Source organism: Aspergillus clavatus, genomic scaffold (assembly GCF_000002715.2).
Source record: "Aspergillus clavatus NRRL 1 1099423829805 genomic scaffold, whole genome shotgun sequence".
NCBI classification, from domain to species: Eukaryota; Fungi; Ascomycota; class Eurotiomycetes; order Eurotiales; family Aspergillaceae; genus Aspergillus; species Aspergillus clavatus.
In genome coordinates, this window is record NW_001517094.1 from 1,114,934 (window position 1) to 1,131,519 (window position 16,586).

The following is a 16,586-nucleotide window of genomic DNA, read 5'->3' on the forward strand; positions in this document are numbered from 1 at the left end:
GTTCCAAACACGAGGAACGTGCCGCTCATGTCCCAAATCTAGACGAGTACCTAGTACCTACACAGTACAACAAGGAGGATTAGATACCACCCCGGAGTAGATACTATGAGTGACAGGGGTAGACAGCAAGGCAGCAAGGCACGTCATTCTCTTGTTATTGTCAGCCTTCATTGATGCGTGTGGAATCTATTGGAGATCGATAATTGATTGAGTTATGAGGCTGGTGAATACCTACCCTTGATCCTCCATTGGTATTAATATTAAGCAAGGGTTCACCTCGAGGAAAATACCTACTACTAAAAAAAAGATGGATATCGGAGTAGATCTGTAATCAAAATACCGAAGGAATCCTCGGCTGCACCCAAAGTGAATCATTGGATATTGGATATTGGATGATGTCCCCTTCCACTGTCACTGTCACCGTCACTGTCATAAGATTAGCCCCTTTTTCCCACCCGCGCCATATTTACCAAGTTCTTTCGGGGCTTCAAGCGAGGAATGCGCCTTTAGACAGACGCATATAGCTGGATTACTCGCACCTCGAGGCTCAAGAAGATCAATTGCCTGCTGTCTGATTAGGATAGATACATAGATAGATGGTTGGTTAACTATTAGATACACAGATCATTTTGTCTCACTTAACTGCCCTGTTCACTGTTGTTCCCTGTCAGTTTGGTTAGCCAAGCCCCTCTTTTCTCCGGCCCTTCCTAGCGTCATCCATCTGAAGGATTGGAGTAATTTCAGTCATTGAATAATCAGTCTATTTGTCTGAGGCATCTGTATTGAATGGTTGAACATATTGAGACTTGTAGTGGATTTTGGCCTCTCAGATTTTGAAAGAAGAATTCTCGGCTCCCTGAGAGCCTGATATCTGAACAATAAATACATTTGCGCTCCCGTTGACCTGTCACGTACCCCTGGCATAAATCCGAAGATATGCAACCTAGATATCGACAAGCGAATCGACCACTACGGTATCGAAACAAATGGTGAGAACACGTTCCACCTTAACATCTTATGATTGATTCCTCCACCCTTTACATCACATCCTATGGAGTATGGAGTATGGACCCTTTCAGGCAGGCCAGCAGAAGATTTACTGTTCTGCGCTGCGTTCTGTAATGATGGTACCATGGGACTGAAATCACCCCCCGCTAAAATGATGCAGCGACGATGCCTCGGTGGCCGTCGAATAAGGAGGAAGCGCGCGGGATTCCAGCAAATTTGAGGGGGATCCAACAACTGGGGCGCAGCTCCAGTCATGACCAGCGCTGTGAGCCTGTGGCAGGTTAGCAGTGGCACTGCTCTGAGCCAATCCAAGGCTGAAACACCCGCTGCAGAACGGTGGGCCACTAGAAGCTTGGTCAATTAAATCACGGAAATCAAGACGACGTGATTCTTGAGTCATGTGAGGCAAGGTGCATTTTCGAGCATAGAAAACCTCGGAGCTGCACTAGCTTCACGTCGCAGAAAAGTACGGGTGGTCCAGGACCTATGCGACAGTCAGTACCAGATTTGACAGGCTGATTCTTCTCGGCAACTAGGAGCTCTGGGCCTCTGAGTCCCCTGGGTGTGGAGTGCCTACCTCTGCAGCAGATAGGCGCTCACTGCCCTCATATCGAACCAATTTGCTCACGAGATCGCGGCCCCGAGAGGAGGCTCCCCTGAGAACTTCGTCCCACGGCTTGGGAGGGTATTTGTAAAACTCGATTTTTCCCCAGTCGGGAAGTTTGGCGGTCTCCTATTCAGGAATTTAGCATGGCTGGAGTCGCAAGAGAGCAGGATATCATCTGAGGGTATTGACTCACCGGCCAGACGGTGGCATCCGGAGTTCCCAAGGTGTGGAAAATGGACTGGACAAGCGACAAGTCGCTTCCGACAGGCCCAGAATCGAACAGTTGCTTATGCCCGACAGCAATAGCTTCTGCGACAACACAACCGGCGGCCCAGAGATCCAGAGCGGTTCCGTATCCCTTGTATCCGAACAACACCTCGGGAGCCCGATAGCATGTAGTCCCTACGTCAGTAATCTTCTGATCAGCCGGCTCAGAACCCTTGTCCCCTTCTTTCCATGCAATGCCAAAGTCCGCCAGATAAGCCGGACCTGCAGGTGAGTTTAGCAAGATGTTCGACGGCTTCACATCCCGGTGAATGATCCCCAGCTTATGCAGATGTGATAATGCACTGAACATGTCGCGCAGGTAAGATTTTGTCTGCGTTCCAGTGACCATGTCGCGACGAAACAGATGTTCCAAGTTATACTTCGTATAGGGGAAAACCAGGATCAGCCTTCCCCCGTCGATCTTGAGCGTTTCCAACAGTCCAATCACATGAGGGCTGGCAGCCTCTTTCAGCAGCCGGGCCTCGCGTTCAGCATCATGGGGTGCCGACAAGAGATGTGGTATGGTGACTTTCACTGCGACCACAGATCCATCCTCGCGTTTGGATTTATAAATGGTGGAATGTAGTCCGTCAAACAGGTGAAGACATCCCTTGAACGGACCGATAGTATCACCTGCCGTCCAAGCCGCCTCTTCGGGCTCGTTGTGCAGTTGATGGGGACTACCGATCATTGGAGCCACCGAATTGGTAGTTTCTGCGGCATCAATTGCATCCTGACACATTCGTTCATATTCTTCCTGCACATCTGGCATTAGCAGAAGCCTGTTTCCTAATGGTTCGAATCCGACCTTTGAAGTAGCTTGATTATAGGCCTCATTCTCGAATCGCTTTGCCTGAGACTGAGCCTCTGCAAATGCAGCGGAAGATGAAGCTCGTTGATAAGCGGTGGTGCTGGAAGGTATCAGAACGTACGACTTAGGAGCTTTCTCTGACCTTACTCACAGTGACTGGATTGCCGTCAATCGATCTGTGAAGCCCAGAGCTTTCTTCCAGTCGGAAGCAGCCATCGCGGATGATCGATGTTTAGGATCAGACACGTGGGGCAGCAATGACGGAATGAATCTGGAGATGACGGATAGATAAGGATGAGCTCGTCAAGCGACAGTTCTCTCAAGGAAAGCAGGATCCAGCACTACCGATGCAGGAGCATATTCTCCGGTGCCTCTTTTACTTGCTACTCTAGCAGCATGGACAGCAAGAGAACATGTGACCGTTTGGAATAGGCAAAGGAAATTCATGCCTTACGATGCCTGAGGTATCATCCCGCCACTTACTCTGCTAGCCCAATCCGGCTAGCCTCCTGTCTCCCCGTGCTAATTGGCCAATCACCTTGTTTCGTTTGGGGCTCCGTGTAGTAGTAGTAATCCTCCCTCTCCCGTGATTCTTCCGGTGTTGCAACCCCATCGTCATCACATTCATCCCCATCAACCCGGCCTTACCTGTCCTCTCCTCCGCCATTCCATCCCTATTCTCTTATTGATGTGATTTGTTTGTGGAAAGTGGCTCAATCGCTCGCTCACTATTGCCCCCGCCCACTGTATTCTTACTTCCGTATTCCTATTATGCGCATTCCGATCGCTCCCTTCTAGTCTTAGCGATCTATGAATCTTCGAAATGGATCTCTCACGGCAGGAGTATCCAGCCTTGCTGGTAGGGTTTCCCTGTCTGCGAGCGTTCTGCTTGCCCTCTCTACTACAAAACCTACCATTAATGCTAATGCCTCGCTCTCGCTTGTTGCATAGGCCTCCTTGCAACCGAGTCAAGCCATTAATGTACTCAATGATCGCATTCGTGTCATCAACAAAATCAACGCGGATATCGCGGATTGGCTTCAGGTATGATTGTGATCTTCTGGGCTGCACTCGCCATGGATACCGTCGACCTAACTCTGCTATCCATGCGACAGGAACGCCGCCGTGTCGAGGAAGCATACGCTCAAGGACTAAGGAAGCTGGCGCATCGACCGCAGCTGGATAACGGGGCAGCGCTTGGGTAAGCTCGGACATTGAGAGCGATCTCATCAGTATCATACGCAAGTAAAATGCCTTGCTAAGCTCGGTGTGTTTTTGCGACAACCTAGGATCTTCCAGTTACCATGGCAGCGCATTATCAATGCCACCGAGACCGTTGCGTCGTCCCACGAGATTTTCGCGCAGAAAATTGAGGAGGATGTTGAACGCCCATTACGGGAGTACAGCAGCAAAAACCGAGAACTATCCTCGATGCCCGGGGTGGAGAGGGACCTTGCTGCGCTGGTAAAGAGCTTCGATGTAGCCCAGAAGAAAGTGGATAAGGCTCGCGACAAGGGCCCAAAGGGAGCGGACAGATTGGCCAGTGCTATCTCTGCTGCTGAGGAGGTAAGGGAACAGTGGGAATCAAGGGCGCCGTTTGTCTTCGAACAATTGCAAGCCGCAGATGAAGGTCGACTGAACCATCTTCGTGATGTGTTGACTCAATTACAAACTCACGAGTCGGATCATGTGGAACGATCTCGCCAAGCCGCTGAGAGCTGCCTAAACGTCCTTCTCAATGCCGAGACTGCGGATGAGATCAAGACATTTGCCGCAAAGGTCAATGGGGGCAGACCTATTGCTCCTAGACGACAAGAATCGATGCCCGTCAGCGCGCCGCCTCTTGCTCCCCCGCCGCGGCTCCAAGACGATGCTGCAAGTCAACGGTCAGGAAGCTCAGGGGCCGTTAGACCCCCTCCAGGTGAGTTTCTCGAAGACTTTACTTCGATATGCTTCCCAGCGTTTCCCTGACATCCTTACTATAGTTCCCGAGCCCCGAAACACTCCTCTTGGTGGCCTTAAGCGGTTGGGGACGGTCATGGGCAGAAGAAAGAGTATTGTGCACACTGGAGGTGGTGCGCCATTCTCCTCAGATAAAAAACACCGCAGTCCGTTCGCCTCATTCAAGCGAGGTGACTCGCGTGATATGCCCATACCTGAATCTCCTACTGAAGCAGATCGCCCCGCTACTGCTCTAACTACCCAGGAGAGCCGTGGTGAAACTGCACATATTCCAAATGATATTCACGAGCGCGAGCTGCCTGCTTCGCCGCCAATGAGTCCAGAACCTGGACCCCAGCAGACACCAGCAGCCACAAATGGAGCACCACACCCAGAAATTCAGAATGAGCCAGCTCTCCCACCTATCCCGTCCGCAAACGAGGTATGCTTGGACCAATAGATTTTTGTAAATCAGACTGCTGACCCCAAAAAAAGGAGCCGCAAGTCGATTCTGAGGGTTTCTCGGAAAGACCGCAAACCATTGATGAAATCACCCGACTACAGAGAGAAGCAGCTGGGTACATTGATCCACTATCATTCATTACAATTACCGAGCGCTAATTCCTATAGACTGGACGAACAAGGCATGAATCTCACCATCAGAGATCAACCGATTCTTGAAGATGAAAATCAGGCCAAGCAAGCCATGGACGAGATGGCTAGCCAACTAAGACTGGTGAGATTACCAGACATACACCATCTTTCTGTTCTCATGACTAACCTTCCATGCAGCAAGCCCAACATAGTGGAGTTAGGCGAACTGCAAGTACCTTGCGTGGCCGGCGCGACGTGCGCAACACAGTTTTCATCCCAAACCCCCCAGGGTCGAGCCATGGACCCCCTACTTTGGCGTCCGGGTCGGATATCTCTGCCCCAACTTCTCCAGGGCTGCCTACCAGGCATATTACCTCTCCCAGTGCCGCCACAGACGACCATACTCTATCGGACACAACGTCTATCCGATCATCGCATACCTTGCACAGCATCTCGGGTCCAGTCGCCCACCCTGATCTCCATCAACCCGGTCTCAACGCATCCATCATTGAAACAGTCAGCGCATGGTTTACAGAGGGCGCGGTAACCAAGTCCTTTGTTGTTGGAGAGCTTGCGCTAGCTTACAATGCATCAACTGGACCAAGCATTGATCATATGCGGGTGCGGCTTGACAACTTCCAAGAGCTGGAGAAAGTCGCTGCGAACCCGCATTTTGTGAAGGAAGAGAGAGAACAGGGAGACGAGAACAGAGGCGAATACGACGTCCTTCTTGCGAATATTGCTCGTCCTTCGCCGACTGTAGCGTTCAAGTACCAAGTTCATATCGACCCGTTAGATCTATCAGCCTATTGTCCTGTCATTTTCAAACCTGCCTGGAACCTCGAGGAGTTCCAGGCAAGCGTGATTATCTTCTACTCCATGAACCCATCATTCGCCTCCTCAGTTCCGAGACAATCAATAACCCTCAAGAACCTAACATTGACGGTGAACTTGGATACTTCTCCCGAAGACGGTCGTCAAGTAGCTCATGCCACTAGCGCCGTCATGTATCCCAATGCCGGGGCTGCGTTCCGTCGCAAGCAATCAGCAGTGACCTGGAAGATCCCCGAGCTTGACGTACAGGCTGGAACGGATGGAAAGTTACTCGTCCGGTTCGCAACCTCGGCCAGCTGGCCGCGGAAGGGCAAGGTTGATGCCAAGTTCGAGCTTCACACAGCCGACGCAGGCTCACGGTTGGGAATCAGTACGGTGTCCCCATCGGAATACGCATCGCAAAATGATTCGGACCCCTTCGCCGACGAGGGTGCAGCCACACACGCTCCCGAGTCCCAGCCGTTGGCTGTATGGAAGGGACTTCCAACCACGCGGAAATTGGTAGCTGGGAAATATGTGTCACATTAAGGCTGACGCATCCTCTCGTCTCTCTGGAAAACCTCACACTAATGTCCTATGATGGAAATACCTTCTCTTGATCACGGCGATACTGCATTCATGTGATCGACCCTTTTTTATTCTCCTAGCCGCTTGTGTTGGATGTCTCATAACTTTCTTGACCTTTTACACTTTACCATTTTTCATTTGTTCCTTTATCTAATTCCTTTGTCAACCGTCATACCTAGGATACAGCAGTCATCCATGGATGCCACCTGGTCTGTAAATAAGACTCTGTTAATAACACTGCAACGAACCATTTGAACAGTTTGATGGCGGAAACAAGTAATAATCGAGCTCTATTCAGTCGTAATCATACTGCTCTTGTCGAGTCAAGTCACATTTTGATAGACGGGGACTGTTGGTGCAGGCCAATACATGATAACTTTCATCTCCGATATCATAACTCTCTGGTTAAATCACTCAAAACATATTCTTCTACATCCTCGCCGCCCGTGTAGTCTTATCATAGAAATCGAGTGTCATCGCCGCAAGGAAACAGGGTATATCTTTCCGCTCCTCGACCCAAAACTTGATCAGGTGCTTTATTTCCATCGCGAAGAGACTGTTGGGCCCGCCGGAGATCTTCATTGTCCCGTTCTCACCATCAAAGATAATCGAATTCTCCTCACCGTTACCCATGCTTCCTGGGCCGCGGGAGTCGGACGAGGCATCCTGATCACCATGGCGGTAGGCTGCAGAGAGGTGAAACATTGAGGTAACACGGACGCGTCCGTTGGGGAGGAAATCGAGCTTGTACCCCAGGAGTGAGGCGACTGCTTCGCGGAACTCGGAGGATTTGGCGGTCCAGATCTCCTTGAGGCGGCGCATGCGCTTTTCCTTGTCGGCGACTACCTTTTCCATCTCAACGATGTCTAGTTTCATGCTCTCGAGCGTGCTGACTGGGACGACTTTGACATCTGCATGATTGCCCTGTAACTGGGCTAGGAGATCGCGGTTTTCTTCGCGGAGGGTCGTGAGCGTGGACATTTTGATATTCTCTGCCTCTGCGGTGGGATTGTCACGTAGTTCTAGGATACGCGTGCGAGACTTGGCCTTTAGCGATTTGAGCTGAGACTTGGTGGCGTCAAGCTCGCGACGAAGGAGGGTTGCGGCCTGTTCGGATTTGGAGAGCGAATCCTGCAGCGTCCGATTTTTCCGGGATAAAACGGATAGTCGCTCACTCTCTGCGTCGCTCTCTGCAGGAGATAGTGGTCGCTTGAGCCCGCGAGGCTCGGCATCGTTCTGCTGAGGGGCCTCGCGCTTCGCAAGTTCCTCATGGGCCTTTTGAACTTCCGCACGGTACTCATCGACGAGCTTCTCCAAGTTGGCAATCTGTTCCGACTTGTGTTCGTCGAACTGGCTCTGTTCCGCATTCATCGTGACCTCTTCCGTGTCGAACGTCTTCAACTGAGCGCGAAGATATTCGACCTCTTTGACCGAAAGAGCCCGCTGACGTTCGAGGCGGGCTCTAATCCGGCTCTCGGCCATCGCTCCTCCAGCTGCAGCACCTGCAGGACACAATTTCTCCAGCTCTTGACGAAGATTGACTCTTTCCTTCTCTAAGCTTTGAATTGTTTCGTCTTTCTCCAGAAATTGTGCCTCGATGCTGCCCATCTTATCAACCAAAGCCACTTTTTCGATCCGCTCCTGCAGCAGAGCTTTGACAACTGCCTCCGGTGAGTCAAATTCGGCAGGTTGATCATTCTCCTGCAAGAGGCTGGTCCACGAGCTTCGCTCGTCCTCGAGAATTTGCTTCTGTATCTGGAGGGTTCCCAGCTCCGACTCCACGTCTTTCATGAGTTGCAGTTGATTCTCTAGCGACTTCTTTTGTTCCTCCACAACCTCGACATTCTTCTGAACCTTCCGCAGGTGGCGCAATTCCGCGGTCTGGTCGCGGTTCGCTGTTTCCAGATTTCTGATGTGACTCACTTGGTCGGAAAGCTCTCTTTTCAGTACCGTTAATGTTTCCCCATCAGCCCCCTCTGTTTTCAAGCGAATATTCTCTGTTTCAAGAGTCCCGATATCCATTTCTCGCTGAGTCAGCTTCTCCTGAGTCGATTGTAGGTTACTCCGCACACTTTGTAGGTCATTCTGCAATTCTTCGAGCGTCTTTTGGAGTGACGAGCGGATAGTCTCTAGTTCGTTGATCTGGTGCTTATGTTGCCTTTCCTGGTCGAGTAGCTGAGCCTGGGTCTCATTCATCTCCTCTTGTAGATTCTGCTTCTCATCCTGAAGACCTCGGATTTTCCGCTCGAGTCCGACTTTCTCAGTTAATGTTTGTTCCTGGGTCTCCTTCAATTCCTTCGCAAGTGTCTCGCTTTTATGGGCAGCGCGATTGCTAGCGGATTCCGCAGCCTGTGACAGACTGTCAACAACTGCCGCAGGTTAACAATAGACGGATCAACTGAGGACAGACCTGTGCCCTTTTGAAGTCCCCGTCGGCCTTCAGTTGTAAATCCCGAAGCTCTTTCTCATGACGCAAGACCATCAGATCCCGTTCTTGCTTGAAGTTCTCCAGTTCATATCGTAATGCGCTAACTTGTATGCGGAGCTCCTCCTTCTCCGTATCTGTATGTAGCAAGTCAGTTTTGGCATTATAATTCCTAAGAAGTGTAGTATGCGCTGACCAGGCCTCGCAGGCTGTGAAGGGCGGATAGATTGGCGGAGGACGCTTTGGGTTCCGGATATGGATAAGGGAGAGGCATTTCCGGGTGGTGACCCCCAAGATGGTCGCGAGTTCCTACTTGAATCCATCTAGAAAGCATCAGTATCTCTCAGGTCTGATGTCCTAGCACCCTTAATATCGCGCCGTTTGAATGCGACTGACCTCTAAAAATAGATAATTGACGAGGCGCAACAGACCTCAATTGGTCTTCTGGTCATACAGTCAACAGGCCGCACCGCATGCCACGGCCTTCCTGCTAGAAAGTCGCAACAATAACAATAACAATAACAAAGAGATGCTTGTGCCAGTCTTCAACGTTGCGCAGTTATCGGGCTTGTTTTCGATGAATGGTTGATCACCCCGATTGGGCAAGTGATGAGTCAGCAGCCTAGTGCAGGAAGCTGGTGTTCCCGAATCGGACTAGCGTCAAAATTTTCCAGATGGATTTCGATTTTTTTGCGGATTTTCAAGACACCAAAACGACCATACTGTGATTTGCTCCTCCCCACGTTCACGCCCAATCCCACCAATTTTCGCTTCTCTTTTTTGATTTCTTTTGATAGATATCCCTTAGCGAGGCGCAACTCAGTCAACATGGGCAAGGACAAGTCTGAGAAGAAGGACAAGCGCGAGAAGAAGGAGAAGCGCTCGGAGAAGGATGGCGTCCACAAGAGCAAGGACAAGAAGGAAAAGAAGGACAAGACTGTTCTCGCCGAGGCAGTAGAGCAGGAGCTCACCAGCAAGGTTCTTGATGGCATTGAAAAGGCTGTCGCCGCCGAGGCCACTGTCGATGGAACCGTTGAGGTCGAGCTGATGGAGGTCGACGGCCGCCCTGTCGGCGCTCTGGTGCCTTTCGCCAATCCTCTGGCCGAGGACAAGCAGGCCAAGAAGGTTCTCAAGAGCGTCAAGAAGGGTATGTCGTTCTACGATTATTCGCTGAACCCCTTGGTTATCTATCTCGTACTGACTATTCTCAATCTTAGCTGCTGTGAACAAGTGCCTCAAGCGTGGTGTCAAGGAAGTCGTCAAGGCCCTTCGCAAGTCGCCCACCCCCGCTGCCAACGCTACCATCTCTATCCCTAACGGAATTGTCGTCCTCGCCGCGGATATCTCGCCCATGGATGTCATCTCACATATCCCCGTACTGTGCGAAGATCACGGTATCCCCTACATTTTCGTCACATCGCGAGCCGAGCTGGGCAACTCGGCTGCTACCAAGCGTCCTACCAGTGTCGTCATGGTTGTGCCCAAGTCAGCCTCGAAGAACAAGAAGAAGGACGGCGAGTCAGACGGAGAGGATTTCAGCGAGGTATTTGAGGAGCTGGCTAAGCTCGTTCAGAAGGAGGCCAAGAAGGTGAACCTGTGAGGGTCTGACGTCTTGTTTCCTTTTTCCCACTTCTCTTATGCTTGCTTTTCTTTCCTTGTTTTATCTTAATGTCAGGGCTGCTGTTCTCTTTTCCTGCTGTCTTGTCAATTGCTATGGCTGTACAGTTCCACGTTTTTGTTTGACAAGGCCGTGCATGTCTTTGGGGTCTGGCCTTTGGGACGTGTTCATTTGGGTTGATCTTTGATGATATGTCCGTTGCAAAATCTGGCGTTTGTAAATTGGTGTATGAAAAGGCAGGAAGTCTCAAATGAAAGTCAACATGACGTTGATATCTGATTTTTACTATCGTTGACTACAAGCGGGACAGACGGCATGGTATTTTCTCGACTGCCCTCTGTTGGTCTGTTGTTTTCTTTCACTTCTCGGGGCTTCCCAGCCGTTTATGCCTGCTTACTCGAGGTCATGTTGCTAGTAGATCGATCATGGTGGATCACTGGGTAGGTGTACCATCCAGCAAAGTTGGCACAAGACTAATGGATCAAATAGGCAGTATACATACCTACTTGCAGGATAACATGCAACCTACTGGCATGAGGCATTGTCCCTTGTGAGGCTCTCTTACTTGATGGGTCTCTCTGGAACCTGCTATCAACTCAATATATGCTTTTCCAGTATTCTACAGACCAGGTGGCCATGACTACCGGGACACAAGCTGGGGTTGATCTGCTGACACTGGACCGTCGATCTGTTTCTGGTCTCGAGACATTCCTTCTCTGTGTCCATCTTCAAGAACTCTGCCTAACCTGTCAGATGCCATGCCTCACTCAGAAATCTCTGTTTATTATTACACCTTTTCTTTCACTGACTCTATCTTTATGTAAGGGGGATATTACAATGATCTAGTCTTACTCTCTATTATATACGATAGAAAGGTCATACCTTCTGCCACTGCTAATGATCTCTAGCATAGAGATCATCATCTGATAGATCATCCTTCTACTACCATCAAGGCATCCTATAGGTAGACCTAGATAGATTTAACTAAATCCATTTGGATTGGGTTTAGACCCTGATGAATTGACGAACTCGATCATTCTATGCATCTACACTTGCATGGTCCTCTTAGAAAAGCAGGAAGTGGCGGCCTACATTCTGGGTTGATAGCCTTGTTTTAAAACGTCTCTTCTCATCTTCTTGAGAACTTGTTGTCTACCTCAACTTTCTTCCATTCACACATCCATATTCTATCAATATACTTGCTCATGGCTGGAGATACCACCAATGTCGGCAAGAGGATCATGGCTCAGGTCATTGACGACTTGGCCGTTCAGAACCCGAGGAGGAAAGTTTGCACATTACCCAAGGGCATCTCTCCATCAGATGGGTTCTCTGACTTGACCTTCCAACAAGTCGCTCAAATGATCAACTACACATCATGGTGGATTGAGAATACCCTGGGTCCCAGTTCCAGGCTGGAAACTCTGGCCTATATCGGAACCCATGATATACGCTATCTTGTGATGGTCATGGCATGCAACAAAACTGGCTATAAGGTGACCTACTGGCCTCGAGTTTACTGCGATTGAACCTCGACTAACTAAAAGGCTTGCAGCCACTTCTTCTCTCGCCGCGAAATTCGGATGACGCTCATCTTTATCTCCTCGATGTGACTGATTGCTCGAGACTCGCCTACACTGCAGAGCACAAACAACGAGCGATGGAGATTAGAACCCTTCGTTCGGATCTTCAGACCGTCCAAATTCCATCTTTTACCGAGATGTTGGAAGGCTCGGCCAAGCCATATATGTTCTCCAAGACGTTTGAAGAAGTCCGGGATGAGCCTGTATTGATCATCCACAGTTCTGGGACAACTGGTGAGCACCGATGGGCACCTACCATCAAGAGAAGGAAAATACTGACATAAATCATGACAGGAACCCCAAAACCTGTTACCATCACTCACGGCTATTTAGGTGCTCTCGAGAACTGTGCACATGTTCCTGTTCCAGAAGGGCGAGTGGCCGGAACACCAACTAGCATCTTCAGTGCCAACGATCTTGTCTTTGTGACTCACCCGTTTTTTCATATTACGGGCATCATCATGTTGGCCGTGGCAGTGCTTCACGGCATTCCCTGCGTGATAGCCCCAAACAAACCTCCGTCTACTGCTCTTGTGATTGAAGTTCTGAATGAGACAAAGCCTACTGCGGCTGTATTTTCACCATCTCTTTTGGAAGACATGTCCGAGTCCAGCACAGCTATGGACGCCCTTTCCCGGCTTAGATGTGTCTGTTACGCAGGTGCACCTCTCTCAACTGATGTTGGCAACTTCATCAGTAGGCGTATCACGGTCATCAATGTCATGGGCAGCAGCGAGGCTGGCCTTATCCCATCATTGCTTCCCAGGGATGAGGAGGATTGGTCTTATTTCGAATGGAACCCGCACTGCGGTATTGAGATGCAATCTGCAGGCCACGGCTTGTATGAGCTTGTCTTGAGGAAGGTCGATCGAGATATCCAATCGGTCTTCCACACCTACCCCGGATTGCAAGAATACCACACGAGGGATATCTTCACCCCGCACCCAACCAAACCCGCTCTTTGGCGCTATCATGGCCGATTAGATGATGTCATTGTGTTGAGCAATGGAGAGAAATTCAACCCCATCACAATGGAAAAGGTCATTGAGGGCCATCCCTTGGTCTCCCGCGCGGTTGTTGTAGGCCAAGGTAGATTCCAATCGGCGCTTCTCGTGGAGCCTAATTGGAAGCTTTGGAATGAAGATGTGCCGGTCCAGGGTTTCATCGAGCATATATGGCCGACCATTCAACGAGCAAATAATGTAGGCCAAGCGCATGGACGGATCATGAAGTACAAAATTGGAGTCGCATCTCAGAGCAAACCCTTCCGTACCACACCCAAAGGCAGCACCCGTCGTTGGCTCGTTGTCGAGGATTACAAAGACGAAATTGACGGTATTTACAGCAAGTCAGATGCGGATGAATTGGAGTTTGAGCTGCCGGTGGAAGCCAGTCCTTCAGAGATCAAGACATTGGTTCGTAACGTTGTCTCGCACATTCTGCCATCGTCGGCATTCACGAACCAAACCAATCTCTATGCCGCAGGTCTTGATTCATTGCAGACAATGCATCTCAGCAAGGTTTTGCAGAGTGCATTGCGCGCTCGTCAGTCGCCTGGCAGCGTCACTGCTCAAAAGATCTACGCCAATCCCACTGTGGAACAATTGACAAGCCTCCTCTACGGCATCCTGACAGGGATGACGGAGAGTATTACCTCGAGGATTGAAAGATTGGATGCGCTCGTTGAAAAATACACCCAAGATCTTCCCGAACAACACGCGGATGGTTCTGGCGCTAACGACCAACATACTGTCATCTTGACTGGATCGACAGGCTCGCTCGGAAACTACATTCTGAACGCCCTCTTAGGAGATCCCAGTGTGTCCAAAGTGTACTGCTTGAACCGATCCGAGGCCAAAGCTAGACAGGCAAAGAGCTTCGAAGATAAGGGACTCAACTGTGACTCTGCCGCGTGGGCTAAGATAGAGTTCCTCCAGGTGGCTTTGAGGGAGCCCCTGTTTGGCCTTGACAGGGCAAAGTATGAGGAGATGGTGCGCTCCGTGGACACCGTGATTCACAACGCATGGAGAGTGGACTTCAACATCTCAGTTGCATCTTTCGAGGATGTTCATATCCGCGGAGTGCGTCGGTTGGTTGACTTCAGTCTAGAAAGCACCCACAACGCACACATTATCTTTGTATCTTCCGTATCAACAATCAGAGGTTGGGACTCGAGACATGGACCCACTGTACCTGAAATTCCCTTGGAGGACGGCGAGGTGACGATGGCTCAGGGCTACGGAGAGTCCAAGCATATCGCGGAACGGATCTGCCTGGCGGCATCTCGACAGTCGGGGGTACCGACAACGGTTCTGCGCGTGGGACAGATAGCCGGTCCAACTACGAAGAAGGGAATGTGGGCTCGGCAAGAATGGCTGCCTACCATTGTTACAACCTCTAAAGCTATTGGCAAGGTTCCCAATTCTCTAGGATCGATGCCGGTGGACTGGATACCAGTGGTGAGTACCAAGGATCCCAAAATTTTCTTAAAAAGTCTTAAGACAACCCTGGCTAACATTAATGTGCTAAGGATACACTTGCTACTATTGTGCTCGATCTTATTGCCACTCGTCGCCGTACACAGTCAGACACACGCTGCTCGGTGTTCCATCTGGTGAATCCGGCCAGCACATCGTGGAAATCTCTCCTTCCAGCAATCGTGGAACGGTACGGTGTCCAACCGGTCGAGCTGTCCGATTGGATCATGGATCTTGAAAGAATCGAGAACCCGTCAGCTGAGGAGATTGAAGAGAAGCCCGCTCTGAAGCTACTTGGCTTCTATCGCTGCTTAGTAAAGAGCGAGGGGGCATCGTTGGCGCCGATTGAGGTGAGCCGAACGAAAGAGGCGAGCGCAACCATGACCTCCCTGGGTCCCATTTCGCCTGAATTGATGGCCAATTGGATAGATCAATGGGCATTTTAGTGTAAATGGTCTGTAACGCACGATGTAGTGAAGATTCGGGTTAATAGTAGACCAATTGAATCGAGAATGGGTAAATGTATAAGATGTCCCTTTGAGTTCCATGGGAATGTTTGACCCCCTTAGAGGATAGGCGACCAAGACAAGCAGTCCGTTTCGGAACGGGGAGAAAAGACTGGTATGGTGTTGGGAGTCTATGCTGACTACGAATTGGATAGTAATGTTGGCTCTAATGACCAGTCCCTGTAGAAACGAATCGGTGAGGAAGACAATATCAGCTCATGATGATTCCAATACTGATACAGGACAAAATGGACCTTAATCATAAACAAAGTAGTCATTCATGTCATGTTTCTATCGTACATAAGAGATGCAATCTGCAGACACAGTCCGCTTTTTTCAAAAAAAAAAAAAAAAAAAAAAGGAATTCAACAAGGTCTTTCGCTGATACGTCCACCGTAACTCGTCGGGATCATTTTCTAGATGAATCCACTCAAGCTCTCTGGTCGCTTTCCAGCGGCTGATACCAGGTTCGGTCACTGATGCCCTTCTCTGTTGGACCGCGGGCAGTATCCGCGGCAGTCTCGGCGACCTTGCGCTCGAACACCTTCTCAGCGTACCGACCAGGATCCTGGTCGCTGCCAATCTCGGAGGTGAAGCTGGCGTTGTTCTTCGGGTCGTCGTCGAAGCCACCTTCCTTCAGGTTCTTGCCCTTGGGCTTGGCGTTGCCGAGGTGGCCGGTCACATCCTCGACGTAGGAAGGCGCCTGGCCGCCGTTGTCCTGACTGTCGTAGCCGCTTCCGCTGGCTTGGGCGGCCTGCGAAACCTTTTGCGAGGCGGGGTACGCGCCCTGGTTGATCCCCAGTTCCTGCTTGGCGGCGGTGGAGCCGCCCGTGTAGCCGGTCTCGGGGACGTGAGTGCCGGGGAAGCTCCCTTGGCCACCCATGGCTTCGGGGTATCGTTCCATTCTGTTGGGGTCCTCACGGGCAGCGCCGCTAGAGGCCGGCGGCAGCTTGCTGGCGCCGGAGGTGTTTGTGTTGTTCAAGGTGGACTGGTTGCCGGAGACTCCGAGAGGCGCGGCTCCGCGATTCTGAGAGAATCCTCCGCCGGACTTGGTCGATTCAGCGGCGAGAGAGTCGTTGGCGACTGCTCCGGTGGATTCTTGGATGGGGTTTCTGGCGGCAGGGTCTTGGGTCACCTATACCAACGCTTAGCCATAGTTCTCGGAAGTTGGGGAGAAGGGAAGACGATGTTTTATGTCACCTACCTTGGTGCTTCTGTGGCCTGGGGGGATGGCGTTGCCTTGCAGATCCATGATGTTGAGGTTGTCCTAGATGAAGATGAAAGAGTAGATAGCTCGAACGAAAATGAGAAATTATGTGATTCTGCTCTGATATTCAACTGATTATTG

At 50.6% G+C, this 16,586-nt stretch overlaps 6 protein-coding genes across 6 annotated transcripts, besides 2 other annotated features; 3 read left to right on the top strand and 3 right to left on the bottom strand.

Annotated features, from left to right (window-relative positions):
- Positions 1–1,459: 1,459 nt before the first annotated feature.
- ACLA_021820 (putative cell division protein kinase (Ctk1)) lies at positions 1,460–2,909 on the bottom strand (the record flags this gene model as incomplete). The annotated part of the gene is made up of 4 exons (XM_001268893.1): positions 1,460–1,492; positions 1,586–1,741; positions 1,809–2,793; positions 2,845–2,909. The coding sequence occupies 4 exons, from the start codon at positions 2,907–2,909 to the stop codon at positions 1,460–1,462; spliced, it is 1,239 nt and encodes a 412-aa protein (XP_001268894.1).
- Positions 2,910–3,516: 607 nt separating this feature from the next.
- On the top strand, positions 3,517–6,590 carry ACLA_021830 (uncharacterized protein; the record flags this gene model as incomplete). Its single annotated transcript, XM_001268894.1, has 8 exons — positions 3,517–3,552; positions 3,645–3,737; positions 3,809–3,894; positions 3,983–4,614; positions 4,679–5,076; positions 5,130–5,212; positions 5,265–5,370; positions 5,427–6,590. The coding sequence occupies 8 exons, from the start codon at positions 3,517–3,519 to the stop codon at positions 6,588–6,590; spliced, it is 2,598 nt and encodes an 865-aa protein (XP_001268895.1).
- A 468-nt stretch (positions 6,591–7,058) lies between these two features.
- ACLA_021840 (coiled-coil domain-containing protein MAD1) lies at positions 7,059–9,377 on the bottom strand (the record flags this gene model as incomplete). The annotated part of the gene is made up of 3 exons (XM_001268895.1): positions 7,059–8,978; positions 9,040–9,191; positions 9,251–9,377. 3 exons carry the CDS (start codon positions 9,375–9,377, stop codon positions 7,059–7,061), a joined length of 2,199 nt encoding a protein of 732 aa, XP_001268896.1.
- Positions 9,378–9,882: 505 nt separating this feature from the next.
- Positions 9,883–10,654, top strand: ACLA_021850 (ribosome biogenesis protein Nhp2; the record flags this gene model as incomplete). Its single annotated transcript, XM_001268896.1, has 2 exons — positions 9,883–10,201; positions 10,272–10,654. The coding sequence occupies 2 exons, from the start codon at positions 9,883–9,885 to the stop codon at positions 10,652–10,654; spliced, it is 702 nt and encodes a 233-aa protein (XP_001268897.1).
- Positions 9,901–9,935: a microsatellite.
- A 1,223-nt stretch (positions 10,655–11,877) lies between the features above and the next one.
- On the top strand, positions 11,878–15,178 carry ACLA_021860 (putative NRPS-like enzyme; the record flags this gene model as incomplete). The annotated part of the gene is made up of 4 exons (XM_001268897.1): positions 11,878–12,168; positions 12,228–12,489; positions 12,550–14,714; positions 14,786–15,178. The coding sequence occupies 4 exons, from the start codon at positions 11,878–11,880 to the stop codon at positions 15,176–15,178; spliced, it is 3,111 nt and encodes a 1,036-aa protein (XP_001268898.1).
- Positions 15,179–15,576: 398 nt separating this feature from the next.
- Positions 15,577–15,598: a microsatellite.
- A 70-nt stretch (positions 15,599–15,668) lies between these two features.
- ACLA_021870 (uncharacterized protein) lies at positions 15,669–16,490 on the bottom strand (the record flags this gene model as incomplete). The annotated part of the gene is made up of 2 exons (XM_001268898.1): positions 15,669–16,373; positions 16,443–16,490. The coding sequence occupies 2 exons, from the start codon at positions 16,488–16,490 to the stop codon at positions 15,669–15,671; spliced, it is 753 nt and encodes a 250-aa protein (XP_001268899.1).
- Between the last annotated feature and the right edge of the window lie 96 nt (positions 16,491–16,586).